The sequence below is a fragment of the Vicugna pacos genome, chromosome 10 (assembly GCF_048564905.1).
Source record: "Vicugna pacos chromosome 10, VicPac4, whole genome shotgun sequence".
Lineage (NCBI taxonomy): Eukaryota > Metazoa > Chordata > Mammalia > Artiodactyla > Camelidae > Vicugna > Vicugna pacos.
In genome coordinates, this window is record NC_132996.1 from 36,831,539 (window position 1) to 36,846,443 (window position 14,905).

General features: G+C 34.6%; 1 protein-coding gene across 2 annotated transcripts in view; it reads right to left on the bottom strand.

Moving 5' to 3' along the window:
- Positions 1-696: 696 nt before the first annotated feature.
- Positions 697-14,905, bottom strand: part of COPB1 (COPI coat complex subunit beta 1) — a 45,330-nt gene continuing 31,121 nt past the window's right edge. Inside the window, exons 15-23 of one of the 2 annotated variants that reach the window (XM_072969557.1) lie at positions 14,032-14,259; positions 13,690-13,869; positions 11,368-11,512; positions 10,198-10,317; positions 7,443-7,588; positions 6,776-6,865; positions 4,994-5,149; positions 4,451-4,553; positions 697-964 (exon numbers count right to left, since the gene is read on the bottom strand). In XM_072969557.1, the coding sequence (XP_072825658.1) occupies positions 4,494-4,553; positions 4,994-5,149; positions 6,776-6,865; positions 7,443-7,588; positions 10,198-10,317; positions 11,368-11,512; positions 13,690-13,869; positions 14,032-14,259 (1,125 nt within the window). In that variant the 3' untranslated portion in view covers positions 697-964; positions 4,451-4,493. Of the gene's footprint in view, positions 965-4,206; positions 4,554-4,993; positions 5,150-6,775; positions 6,866-7,442; positions 7,589-10,197; positions 10,318-11,367; positions 11,513-13,689; positions 13,870-14,031; positions 14,260-14,905 lie in introns of those variants that run through there. The other variant, XM_031681170.2, reaches the window with a different exon arrangement.

The following is a 14,905-nucleotide window of genomic DNA, read 5'->3' on the forward strand; positions in this document are numbered from 1 at the left end:
TCTACTGGGTACTCTGGTACACACTGTATATACTAAACATCATTTACTTCTCAACACACATTCTGGTATGGCTCAATCATTTTCAATTTTCATTATTTGTAACATTATTATTAATAATTTTTGGATTTATTTATTTTTAGTTATGTCTCTCAAAATAATATTACCAAGGAAGGGTCTGACCAAGTCAAGGAATCATACAGCTACTGTTGTATGTGGTCAAGATTAAAGTGTAGGCTTTAAATTTAGAATAATATGTAAAGTTTATGGTTAGGCTACTACAATAGACCACAATAAAGATGACAGAAGTCTTAATTAGAGCAATGGCAGTAGGAGTGGGAAAAGAATTGGGAAAATACTGAGGAAGGGAGAAAATTGGGTTTGGTGTCTGAGGAGCTATAGGGGGTGAATGTAGAGTTAAGGGTGACTATTAGGTTCTAGAATAACTAACCAGACAGGGGACACAGCAGAGGAAAAAGTCTGAGGGGTGAGGTAAGCTCCATTTCATAATGTTGATTTTGAGGTGTCTGTGGGTAGGTAATAAGCCCACATAACATAAACCCAACGGAGACATCTCAGTTGATTTATAAAGTTTGTTGCAGAGGTATATGTGAAAACACAAGGCTTTTTAGTATGAATTACCTGAACTAGAAACCCTAGAGGTCAGTTAACTGTGTTACTTCATTTCAGATAAGGAGATAGGCCCAGACAGATAACATTTATTTTCAGAAAGCTACTCAGAGAATTGAGATTCGATTAAGGAAGAATCTCATTCAGGGCTGTTTCAGCCTACCATGCTACATTCCATTTGTGTATCTTGTTGGTTTTACAATTAATCAAAAATACATAGAGTCGTTTTCTCAGATTCCCACAATTATATACCAAACCCCAGATAAAAGGCACAAATCCTACTTGCCTTCTCTTGCCACTGCATAACTAACTTCTTAATCAAAGAGATTCTGCCATGCTAGATAGAGAAAATAAAGAGAAAGTGGTCAGATTACTAAAAGTGACTTTTGATCCAAGTGAGTAACTCTAAATATCACATTGGTACTATAACGTGGCTATATCTATTTCTGTATTCAGCTGATAAAGAATCAGTCATTTGATTGTCATTCTGAAAACCAATAAAACCAGTATGTTCATCACAGACCATCCATCACATGAGGTATATGGATTGTAACAGTTACATTTAGCTGTGATAACAATAGTTTATAAGCAACAGTGCTAAGGGCTAATTTAAAAATTGACACAATACTGACAATGAATATATGTATGTTCGTGTATAACTCAAAAATCGTGTTCTACACTGGAATTTGATACAACATTGTAAAATGACTATAACTTAACAAAAAAAGTTAAAAAAATTGACACAATAAACACTGTTATAAAGAATTCTTGAGAAATGAAGCTTCTTTTAAGTAAGTTACGGGTGTTAAGAATAAAAACAAAGCATTCAAATAGAGCAAGTATAAAACTAAGACCTAAATTCTGGGGGAGGAATGAAGATAACCTGGGGAATAGGTTTCTGTCTTCTCTGCAGTGTAAGGAAGGTGAACAGGGGAAGAAATGGAATGAATACTTATGGATAAGCCTCTACTATGTGCCAAACATTCACAATAAATACATCATTTCATCCCTCACATCAATTCTATGAAGTAGAGGTGAAAAGCACTTCACAAATGAGGACACTGAGGCACAAAGAATTGAGGCAGTAGTGTCAATGTATGACTAATTGCAAGGGCTTTCATGTCAGATATAAAACCCTGGCCTTATATCTGAGTTCAACTCTTAATATTAACCCATAATTAATAAGCAACACCCTCTCTTATGACTCTCATCATTACCTGTAAATGGCGGTATTAATAGTATTTGCCTGATAAGAGTTATTGGGAGGACTGTATACGCCATGGAAAAAGCACTCAGTGTTATGCTGGCACATGTAAGCACTCAGTAAATCAGCCATTTACCACTGCACACACAGCAAGCAAGTTCTGATAGGATTCCACTCTTTTCTGATTCTAAACTGAGCTTTTGCCCTTTATCTAGTTACTTCCTTAGGCTCCTGAGATTCCTGGGGGTGCAGAGTAGGTAGAGCGTAAGGAGGGGGACAGATAACATTGGGAGAGGGTAGTGAGGCAGGGAGCTGATATACCTGGCTCTACTTTGAGGACAGCATTCAGAACTGTTAGGACAAAAGACAAACTATAATTTTAAACCCAATCTTGATTTAGGGGAAAGGCTATAAATTCTTAGTTAAAGACATTTGCCAATGTGGAAGGAAAAGGTCACCAGTAAAACTACTTACTTTAGCCAATAGATAGCACAGATATTTCACAATCAGTATTATTTGAGTTTTTAAAAATATTTTGGTTCTCTTGCCTTTTTAGATATTCTGAAATGAATTCCTCTGTCTCCTGTATTTTTTATAAATCATGTGAAAAAGTTTCTCACAACTAGCAAAATATTACTAAAATCAATCTCCTTGCTAATAGAAAATTTATCTTGTTTTTCCTTCTTATAAATAAAACTTTAACCTCCAATTACTTCTAATCTCAAAATTAAAGTAAATGCATAAGGCTCCATCTAGTGTCAAGAAAGCAAAATGTCAAGGGCCATTTAATTTTCTTAAAAGACTTACACATTTATTCATTTAATTAATTTAATATATTAAACCTTTCCTTGGTGTCAGAGCTTGTTTATTCTCTTACTAGTAAGACATCATGGTCCTAATTATATGATATCTTATAATGTGAGCATATAAAAGGTATTTTAGATCCCAAGAGAGATTTAAAAATGCAATAATGGTTTATTACGAATACAAAACCAAAATCTTTAACCTGCTAAGTCAATTTTCCTATTCTACATATAGTGAATAGGTGTTCTATGAAAAAAGGATTCCCTAGTTAGGTAAGATTAAGATATGCTGGGTTAAACCAAACTAATCTACTTTTTACTGAAGGACCTCTCAAAATTTTTAGTATGCTGATGTGTACAGTGAATTCCCAGTACAGTAGTATAAAGCTTCTCCCAAACTTACTTGACTATGGAACATCAAGGATGCTAATGTTTAGTGGAATAAAGCTCGGGAAATGATCTAATTCAAAATTGCATCAGTTCCTCTGATCTCATTACAAATCTCCAAGCTTTGACTCGGTGCATCAAACTAATCCCTTTCTAGTTTTCCTAGTATCTTTCCCATTTGGTAGCCATTGACTTTGTTTTGAGACCTCTGTGCTTTGGAATCTCAAATGCCCTGTAATCCTCTGGTTCTTTCTGATTAAAAAGGCAAGTGTCTTCAAAGCTTGACTCATACAAGGTATTAATTTCCTTCACACTCCAAACAAATCATTCCATTCTCACTCAAGTACTGAAACAGGAGATGCTGCTTTCACTCTTTCATTGACCTTATCTATGGACTCATCCTGAATGCAGTCTGAATCCTAGCTGCAAGACAAAGTATAACAGCTTAATGTTCAGACTTAGCTAAAAGATCAGACTACCTCAATCATCCTCAAGGAAAACAAGGGCCAAAAGAATAGCAAGCACAATCAGACTCTAAGGAACTTAGCTCAGAGAGGCATTTGGAATCACACTGGGAAGTGATGGTGCCCAGCCCTGGTGTGAAATGAGGAATAGGGGAGAGTGAGGCATGGAGGCAATGTGGAAACAGGACAGATTTCTGAACCCTCTGGAGTTGAATTCTCCCAGTGCAGCTTCAGTAAGTGGCTGAAATCAATTTAATTCCTCACAAACATAAAAGAATACACAAAGGTAAATGTGAATGATCAAAAAATCTATTTTGGGTTATCTACTTTTCATTATGATTCAGGATAATTAAGAATAGTATGTTTATTTTAATCAGGATTCATAATACTTTTTTAAACTGAAGTTGAACCTGTTTTCTCAAGTTATTTGAAACTTTCTTTCTGAACCTAAATTCCAGAGAAAAGCCCCTTAGAACACGATAAGGCATTTTTAGAGATACAGTTATCAGAATATTAAATTAGTTAAAATTAATCAAGTAAACCAAGGCCTGTCTCATTTCCTATCACTGTATTTGTAAATTCTCTTAATAAAGTTCATATATTCACAACTCAAATAGTAATTTAAATTTATAATAGAAATCTGTAACTCAACTAAAAGAAATCCATTGCTACCCTAACTAAAATTACGTAATTATACATTTATTTATAAAATAACAAAAGATTTAGGAATAGATCTGTTTATTGTGCTATGAAAATGGTCTTGATACATGTGAGAAACATAATATATTTTGAGGACAGTATTCAGAACTGTTAAGACAAAAGACAAACTATAATTTTAAAATCAATCTTGATTTAAGGGAAAGGCTATAAATTATTGGCTGGAATGCATTCAGCATGAACTCAGATTCTATATAACATAAAGCATGAAAGAGTATAAAAGATGTTGGAGTTCAATAAACCCATACCTAAATTTTAACTGTAAAGCTGCAAAGACTTTTTTGTTTATTCTTATATACTAGTTTTCTTCTGAGACAAGTTGATTTTATCTCCAAGACTTAAGGCCATTCCCTGTAAGAAAGAATGAAGATGTTTACAATTATTAAAACAATGTACAATCAGTAGGCTATTCTACCTTAATCAAGCTCCATTCAATGACATCTCATCAACAATGAAACCGAAGATGAAAAAAAAACAGAACCACCAAAACTTAACCTGGTTAAGTACTTTTTGTGCTAGATTTACAAACAGTCACTAGATTTGTAGCTTAGATTTCAAAAAACATTGAAGAATTCGTTTCACAAACACTCTATGGGAATTAATCTGGTTTTAATGGTTTAATGATAGACCCCAAAGGTGGGCCATTTTAATGAAGGAAAGTTATATTTCTATTCAAGAATACTATTATTATAAATATATAGGTATCTAATGCACAAAACACTAGTATGACAGGATACTTTCTTTCTCTTTTTGTTCAGTTCAGAGACCATCTCAAAAAAAGCAACTGTTACCTGACTCTTTGCACGAATTCTTATGTGGCCAGTAACAGGAGCCTCTGGTCCCTGTTGAATCGGCTTCTCAATGCTGACATTTGCAAGTGCATCTTCTCCAAATATGGAACGAGCGTAGAGGTTGGCTGCCATAAAGCCACAGTAACCAGAAAGTGCCTGGAAGAAATTCACGATAAATTCAAGACTCTACTACAGAACAACATATAAGCAACACCAAAGAGCACACGTGAATTATCACTTAACATAGGATTTTTTTTTGAGAGGGAAGTTGTTTATTTTTTAAATTGCAGTAAATAACACAGAACATAAAATTTATCATCTCAGCTATTTTCAATAGTGTTAAGTATATTCACATTGCTGTGAGATAAATCTCCAGAACCTTTTCATCTTAGAAAACTCTATTCACATTAAACAACAACTCCCCATATTCCCTCCCTCCAGGCCCTGGTAACCAACATTCTATCTCTATGAATTTGACTACTTTAAGTACCAAGTACCTCAAATAAGGAAAATCATACAATACTTGTCTTTTTGTGACTGGTTTATTTCACTTAGCATAATGTCCTCAAGGCTCATCCATGTTGTAATACGTCAGAATTTCCTTTTTTTTTAAGGCTGAATAATACTCCTTTGTGTGTATAGACTATAGTTTGTTTATCCATTCAGCAACATGGACACTTAGGTTGTTTCCACCTCCTGGCTACTGCGACTATGCTGCTGTGAACATGGGGTGCAAACAGGGAAGCTGGTTTTGAGCCCCACTTCTCAGGTTGTGCCCTGAAGTGCTCGGTCCCTAAGGCTGTATACTGTCTCTTGCAGTACACAGAGCCTGAATGATAGGGCCCCTAGGGGGAAGGTGCCAAAAATGTGTAAATGAAGCAGACTCCAAACTGCTCTTAAGGTTCAAAAATTTTAAAAATTAAAAAAAACAGGACTTATGTGGTGGTAGTTACATGACTGTACGAATTTGTCAAAACTCATAAAACTATACAAGTAAAAAGTGTGAACTTTACTGTGTCTATATTAACTCAATAAACCTGATTTTAAAGAAATTGAACTTATCTCCATCTGTACTTACACATTCTCTGTTTAGAGTTGTCTGACTGCCTCCTACACCTGACCTTAAGCTCCATGAAGGAAGGAACTACTTTTATTTTGTTCATTATTGAATACCCTGTGAGGGTATTGGACATATACTATTTGTTTGAATATTTGTTGGACTCAGTATTTGCTGAATAGACTAACATGAATTAAAACCTACTTATCTGGCAGCATTCTTTTACTGATTAAATCAATATAACATTAACAGAAATTTTATAAAGAAAAACAAATTCCTTAGAGCCTCAGCTTCATTTTTTGGTCTTTCTTTCTAGTCTTCTTTCATACATAAACATAGCAGAAGATCTGAGTATATTAACAACTCTGTCATGAGCAGATATATTCTGACCCATAATCAGACCCAACAGAAGAGGTCATGGACATTTCTTAACTCAGTATCAAAAAATATTTTGGAATAAGCCTTTAGCTGAAAGGGAGAAGACTAAAAAGAAAAACCAATCTGACTATTCAATTGGGTCACTACACTAGAAACAAGCAGATATTGTTTCTATTTCACAGAAAGCAGTAAGCAGGTACCTATATTCTATGGGATGACTTCTTTAGCTGGTTCAGAATGACACTGCTTTTCTCAGGCTAAATAATAATAAAATACAATAGAGGAAATACAACAAAGCTAACAATCTACCATATTACTTTCTATCAGATTTAAGAAGTAAATCTTACCTTCTCTGGAGTGAGGCATTTCATGTTGGTGGACTTTAATATGTGCTGTAAATAGTCATTTAAGTCAATTATATTTGTGTTAACGGTCACCTGTGCAAAGGGAGAGAAAAAACTAGAGATTATAATTCTTAAAATAAGAAAGTTGTGAATTTCTTATCTTGGGGTTGAGAAAACAATCATTTGTGTGTCATAAGAGAACCTCCTTCCAAGTATTTAGGGGAAATGGATGGGCAAAAAAAGTAATGACATCTACAAAATCCAACAGCTGTAGGTTGGCATTAGAACTTTCAGATATAGATAACTTCACAGAAGATCAACCTGCTGTATATAAAATATTTCTAATAAAAATTAAGGCTCAAAGAAACAAAGTTCCCCAGCACACCACTAACTTCGCAAAGCTTCTTTTGGACACTGGATTCAATGGTAAGTTACTATTCATACATACAAGCATGGAATATTGTTTATATCTTGATCAGATTAGTTATAGAACTGTTACTCTCACCAATTTATAATAGTCTTACCAAAATACTTGCATGAGTTCCAGTTAAGAATAGATATTGATTTGCTTTTCACATGTGACACTTTTTAGTGGGATTTATTTTATCAGAGAATCCCTCAACACTAGCCAAAAAGAAAGATAAGGAAGTCAAACTTTCCAAGGACTAACTTTGTTTTCCCATTCAAATTCGGCCCACATCTGACGGAATTCAGCATCAGTGCAAGTTGCAGGCTGGATATAGTCCATGATGTCGATGTGAATATCACTGAGGACCACACAATTTCTGTCACTTGCTGCTCCAGAGACATCATAGACTGCAATGTATATACACAAAATGATCCCCAATCACCAAAGGCAAATTTTAATTTACAATTCTTAATATTTCCAAATAATAACTATGATATTAGCAAATAGTTTTATTATATGCTGGGCTCCAATCTGAATGCTTTATAAATTATTATTTATTTAATACTCCTGTTAATCCTATGTTATAGTATTACTATTTTTCCATCTTACAAAGACACAAAAACAAAGAGAAGTCAAACAAGCTGTTCAAGGTCACAGAACTGGTTAGTGGTGGAGGCCAGGATTCAAACTCAGTGAATACTTACACAGAAGTTACAGTGTGTAAGGCACTTCAGAGGGATACACAAATAGTAGGGTTCCCATAGCAGGTGCTTAAGGATTATTTCTGAATGAATATTGCTGGGCCATAGTACTTAATGACACAAGACTGTTTGTGTCTATAACTGTTTCTTCGATGGCAGAAAGTCATAATCTGACTGGAACCTATCTTTCCTCCTTCTAGCCTCTTCTCTTGACATTCTACTACCTATCTACTTTTAGAGAAAATTGAAGTTACCAAGAAAAAGTTCCTTTAATTTTCAGCCCCATATCTAAAAATAAACTTATCTTTCTCCGAATCAACTCTTACCTCCTTAATTTTCATATCAGAGAAATGCTGCCTCTTCTCTTCAAGGCTAACAATTGCTGCCATCTGAGATACCTGCTTTGGTTCAGGACCTCACTCCATCAATCATCACCTCTTTCACTCTTACGTCTTTACCTTCATATTCTCTACTGACTTTCTTCCCTTATAGTTAATAAACATAGTCAAGACTCTCTTATCTTAAAAAATCTTCCCTCATCCTTGACTTCTCTTCTGGCTATAGCTCTCTCTCATTTTTATTAAAACCGAGGTCCTACACTCTGACTGGTCTATACTCATTATCTTTATTTCTCCATCTCCTACGTAGTCTTGAACCCATCACCATAGCCCAAGACATGCCACAAGAATGTTTTAGTATCACTGAATACCAAATCCAAAGGACCCTTCTTTTGGGTCTTCTGCAGATTCAGATACTTGTTGAAGATTTTTTCATACCTCTTTGATCACATTTCCTTCATAGGCTTCTCCTTCTCTGACCAGCTTTTAATACTGCGTTGAATAAAAACTCCGAACAACTTTTACTATTGCTGTTTCTTAGCATTGGTTTTCAAATCTCCCCTCTTCTCACTCTTTTTATTTTTTTCCTCTTCTGACTCTTTATGCCCTCTGGATGATTTCTTCCATTTCTATGGCTTTTGAACATATATTTATCTCTACTTTAGATCTCTTGTTTAAGTTCCAGACTCATATGAAGCTACCCTTCAATATTTTAAGGCACTTTATTAATCAACCTGCTCACATTTAACTAATTATCTCTCTCAATTTGTCTTTTTCTCCTATATTCTGTTTTGGTGGTTAATATAAACACCAACCCAACATACCCAAGCATGAAATCTGAGGGTTGCCCTAGCCACTTCCTCTTCAATCAGTAAGCATGTCCTAGACATTCTATCGCCTTAATATCTATTATATTCAGCCCTTCTCTTCACCCCAGCCACTACTGTGTTGGTTCAAACTCTCACCTGTGCTACTGCAAGTCTACTAGTTACACTTTCTGCCTCTTACACTTACTCTTCTTTAGTGCTGTCAAAGAAATATTTAATCGTGTAACACACTAATTCCTCAATGGCTCCCCTTTACATCCAGGATAAAGTCTGAAATCTTTATTATGACAAGTATAATATAGCTGCCACTAACCTTCCTAACTTCATTCTTTTCTACCACCACCCTCTAGCCCACTCTAAACTCCAAGTATGTCAAACTACTTGCATTTGTTCCAAGTAAATCCTCTGTCTATATGGAGACCACTTACTGACCTTTCAAAACCCCACTTGAGTTCTACCTTCTCCACCAAGCCTTTCCTTACCTTTCCTCCCAACCCCCCACCACTTTGAGAGAACTGACAGAACTTCTTCACAGACTTCCACTTCACCTAGCACAGGCCTCTTTCACAGCACTTACCATTCATCATGTATTGCATATATCTGTTTCACACATCTGTTTTCACTTACTTGACTATAAGCTGAGGACAGAGATCTTTTGTTCCTCATCATGGCAGCCCCATCCCTACCACAGAAATTACTCAAACAAACAAAATTTACTGAATGCTACCTCTGTATAAGCTAGTCCCTAGATGGCCTGGCAACAAATGCCTATACAAAGCTTTAGACTCAGTTCAAATGTTATCCTTTGATAACATACCTTCCTTCTTTATGAAGCCTTCTGTACTGTTAGCATTTTCCCTCTATGATCTCAAAGCACAAAGTATATAAACTAGCCCTTACCACATTGTATTGTAATGATATATTTACTCATTTTTACTTATTAGGTTTCTTGAGGACAGCGACTCTATCTGGTTCATTTCTGCACATCCAGCAACACTTAGCAGCATAGCTGATGCCCCATAAATGAATGAATGAAGGAATGAATGTATGAATTCAAGTCTTGCCCTCAAAAAATGTCACAAAGCTACTCATTACAGAAATCCTTTAATAAAAATATCATAACAGCCCATGCTATAAAACAATTCCTTACCTATATTACCAAAAATTATTCCATTTTCTGTTGATGCTACTTTGACATTAGCTTTAATATTTGCAAAATCATGAGGAGCAAGAGTCAAAGGAGATGGCTTTTCCACAAGTTTCAAGTCCCCTGAAAAAAAATTTAGACATGGCTAAAAAGACGTATATATTAACCTCTCAAATCATAAAACCTTAAAATGTATACAAGCTCAATGTTTCCAGCAAAACAAGGAACAAGAGAAGGGTTATGATTCAAATATAAGGACAAAAATAAAGAAATCATTTAACACTATTATTCATATCAACATGCACCTTTTCTTTTAAAAGGTAATATAGGCTTCTCAGAATAATTCTATATTTAATTCATGCATGTGTATGTGCATGGGAAGGGGTAATTTGGGCATACTATTTTATTCCAATGAATGCATACAAACTTCTCAGGAAACTTCAGTCTTAAAATATACACTCCATTACAAAGAGAGATAAAACAACCTGAAAAAAGGTTTGTAAGATATTAGAAATATAGTTCTTTATACAAGTCTCAAACTATGCTGAAGAGAACAGGCAGAACTATGTTTTCCTTCAATTTCTTAAAGTCCCTTAATTCTTGCTTAAGCTATATGAAACTTCCTAGGGGCAGTGCACACTATTCCTGTATGGAATTTATGTTTTTTAGTTTCAATACTATATGTAGAAATGATTAGATAGAGTCTGATACATGTGCCTTTATTAAGATGACAAAAAAAAAATCTCACATTGCTAAGTGTGATAATGATGTATTACTTTGGCACACATGGTATGTATTAGTTATGGACTCAGAAATCACCTAGTTTTGTACTAAGGCAATTAAAAATTTAACTGAACTACTTGGTAAATCTGTAACTTAAACAGCTCTTTTTTACATCTAGAAAAACTGACATTTGTTAGACCAATAAACCTATCTAGAAATACCATAACATTAGAGTAAAAGTCTGTATCACAGAGGTTCAGAAAATTCGAGTTGAAGGAGACTAAATATTAAGTGTAAAACTCAGACTTCATTCAAAATGTCACAAAGGGCTCAAGAGAATTATACTAAAACTTATGTACTTCTTTTAGTAATCTGTCCTCTTTAGGACAGATTTTACTATGGACATTTTACTACATAACAGTATCTTTCCTTTATGGTAAATTTCCTCACCCAGAGTAGCTAGTTCTAATGTGCAGTTCTGCAAGGTATCACTCGTTTGGTTCACAACAAGTACATCCAGGACAATATCATACTGGTTGACATGAACATAAGCTTCCGCATATACAGGATCTGAGAAACCTGTCAACTGGGTGACCTGTCAAACAAAAAGAAAGAGATAATCAAATGACTAAAACAATTAAACCAAACATATATTAGTCAAATGACTAAGTCTGTAATTACATGTGCTTAAATTGGACAAGTCATTTTGAAATAGGTATAATAAAATTGTTTTGTAATGCAGACACAGTAATTTCTAACTGAGACGTTAGAATAACAGGTCCTACAGTTTATAGCTCAGTAGTAGAAAGATGTTAAGTATGTTTAGAAAATACATTAAACATTATCCCAACTTAGGAATGGAACAGATTTGGATAGATTTTCAATTAAATCCCTCAGCATCTAAACTCACTAGTTGCTACAAACTGAGGAACTAAATAGATCAGCAACTAAATAATTATAAGCAAGAAATGCTTGTAATTACAGAAAGATAAATTTTTAGATGCTCCCCTACAAAAACATTTTTTTAAAAAACCTCTAAAGTATAGCATTTAAAAAAATGTAACGCTGTCACCAAAAATACATACAACAAAATTAAAAAGTAGATAAATTGGACTATATCAAAATTATAAACTTTTGTATATCAAAGGATACTATAACGTAGTGAAAGGCAACCCACAGAATGGGAGAAAGTATCTGCAAATCATACATTTGATAAAGGACTTGTACCCAGAATATATAAACAAATCCTACAACTCGGCACAAAGAAAACAAACCACCAGATTTAAAAAATGAGCAAAGGATTTGAATAGACATTTCTCCAAAGAAAATATATAAATGACCAACAAGCCCATAAAAAGATGCTCAACATCACTAATCATTAGGGAAATGCAAATCCAAACCACAATAACCTATCACTTCACACCCACTGGGATGGTTACTATTAAAAAAGAAAAAAAAAAAAAGCGTTGGCAAGGATGTGATGAAATCAGAACCCTTGTGCACTGAAAGCTGGAATGTAAAACAAGGCAGCTGCTATGTAAAACAGCATAGTAGTTCCTCAAAAAATTACAGTAGAATCACTACTTTATCCAACAATTCCACTTCTGGGTTTAATCCAAAAGAAATGAAAGCAGAGCCTCGAAGAGATATTTGTACATCCACATTCATTGCAGCATTATTCACAACAGCCCAAAAATGGAAGCAATGCAAGTGTCCATCAACAGATGAAGGGATAAACAAAATATGGTATAAATTCACAATGGAGTATTACTCAGTCTTAAAAGGAAAGAAAATTCCGACACATGCTACAAAATAGACGAACTTTGAAGGGATTAGGCTAAGTGAACTAAAGCCAGTCACAAGAGGACAATTGCTGTGTGATTTCACTAACATAAGACACTTGGAACAGTCAAATTTATTGGGATAAAAAGTAGAATGTGGTTGCCAAGGGCTGAGAGAAGAGGGGAATGGGGAATTACTATTTAACGGGTATAGAATTTCAGCTTTGCAAGATGAAAAATGTTTAGGGGATAGATGGTGGTGATGGTTGCAAGATAATGTGAATGTAATTAATGCTACTGAACTGTACACTTAAAAAGAGTTAAGAGAGTAAATCTGATGTGCAAATTTTACCACAATTTAAAAAAATAAATTAAAAAAATTTAACTGTAATATTGTCAATATTGATTCCCAATTTTAAGGAAGAAAAAGTGTTTTAGTAGTTCCAATTCTGCCACTAATCTCATCTTGCACAATAAAATCAATTTGAGACAGTTTACTCATCTAACATAAGAAGGATCAAACTAGATTACTGATTTGTAAATTTAATATTTGAACAGTAGAATCATCTTCCTAATAAAATCCTACACATAACTTGATAAATTAAGAATATGAAAGTGGAGCTGCCCTGGGAACAGGAGGCACTGAGGGCAGGGTATGGGGGAGGAGGCTAGTGCCCTACCCTTTAAAAGCTAGTTTATCTCCATGGACCCCTCAGCTCGATGTTTTAGTCTATGTTACTTCCACACACAACTGAAACAAGTTATAAAATCATCTACCTGACTTACAGTACTATCACACAGAATAGTACTTTATCAGGTTCTGAGTTTCAAGTCATGTTTCATGAACCTTCCCCACAGTGACTTGACAAAAACTGATGCTATACAACTCATCTTTCTTTTTTTAAAACCCACAGTAGTACCAACAACTTCCTGATTATTACTTTAAGTAGCCAATTTAAATAACTTACCAGTGTACCTGACATTTTATTACCTTGTTAAGTTTGGATGCTAGGGGATCTGCTGCCTCTTTTCTCTGTGTGTTGCCCATTGCTGCCAGCAAACTGAGCTGAAACTGATCTTCCTTGCAGTTCATTTCATTCTTAGCAGTTAGTTGCATGAAGGAAATGGGGTCATCAGGCTGTACTGTCACATTCCTCTTTTCAGATTCCTTCTGTGTTGAGAAAACAATACATCGTCTCTCTTTAATATGGGAAAAAGATAGCTTTTGTGAATCTTCAACAGGGACAGCCCTCACACATGAGGACTGAAATATCATCAACAGCGATAAAAAACCTCACAAAACACTTTTATGTCTTTATCATATGTATCTTACCTTTTGGGATAATTTCTCTTCTTCAAGTTTAGCAGATAACATGTGAGAAAGAGACTGTCTGCATTCCTTATTGAAAATGTCATTCATTAAAGGTGAACATTCAGATAAGACCTTGAGGCACAGGGAAATTCGATCTACATCATCATCTGTAATTGGCTTCTTAGGAAGAGAGGATTTTCCCAAATGCAGGATAGTGGCCATGAGCAACATTGCCTCAGCGACAAAAGACTAGAGAAGGAGAGAAATGGCTTATTTGTTGTCAGGCTTCTCCAACTGCAATAATGTCATTTTATTGTAACTCATAATCCAAGAAATATACCTAAATTTCACTTCACCTAAGTAAAACATTCAGATTTTAATCTCCCTATTTTTTCTGCACTCTTCTTCTTCCCTTCTATTCTGCCACCCTCTGAAAACCTTCATTAACCCTCAATTGATAAACAGCAATTGTTTTTTAACTATATTCTTAACTGTATTCTGATTCTAACCCCCTCACAAGCCAATGTCATCTTTTAAAAATTCCAACTATGGAAAAGTTAAAAGAATGACACACTTCACTAACTGTTAATATTCTGCCATAATTATTTCTTATTCTACTTATGTACGTGCACTTATTTTGGGGGGGAGCTTAACATATGAAAGTAAGATTCTTCATCTAATACTTTAGTATTTATCTCCTAAGAATCAGGACAGTTTCCTTTATAATCACAATTATCATTGTCTCATCTAAGAAATGTAACAATTCCAAAATATATCTACTACACTCCAAATTAAACTAAATCTTCTTGTCACAAAATGTTTTTATTAATTTTTTAATCCAGGATCAACTTCATGCATTTTATTTGGCTGTTAGTCTCTTTAGTACCTTTCAATC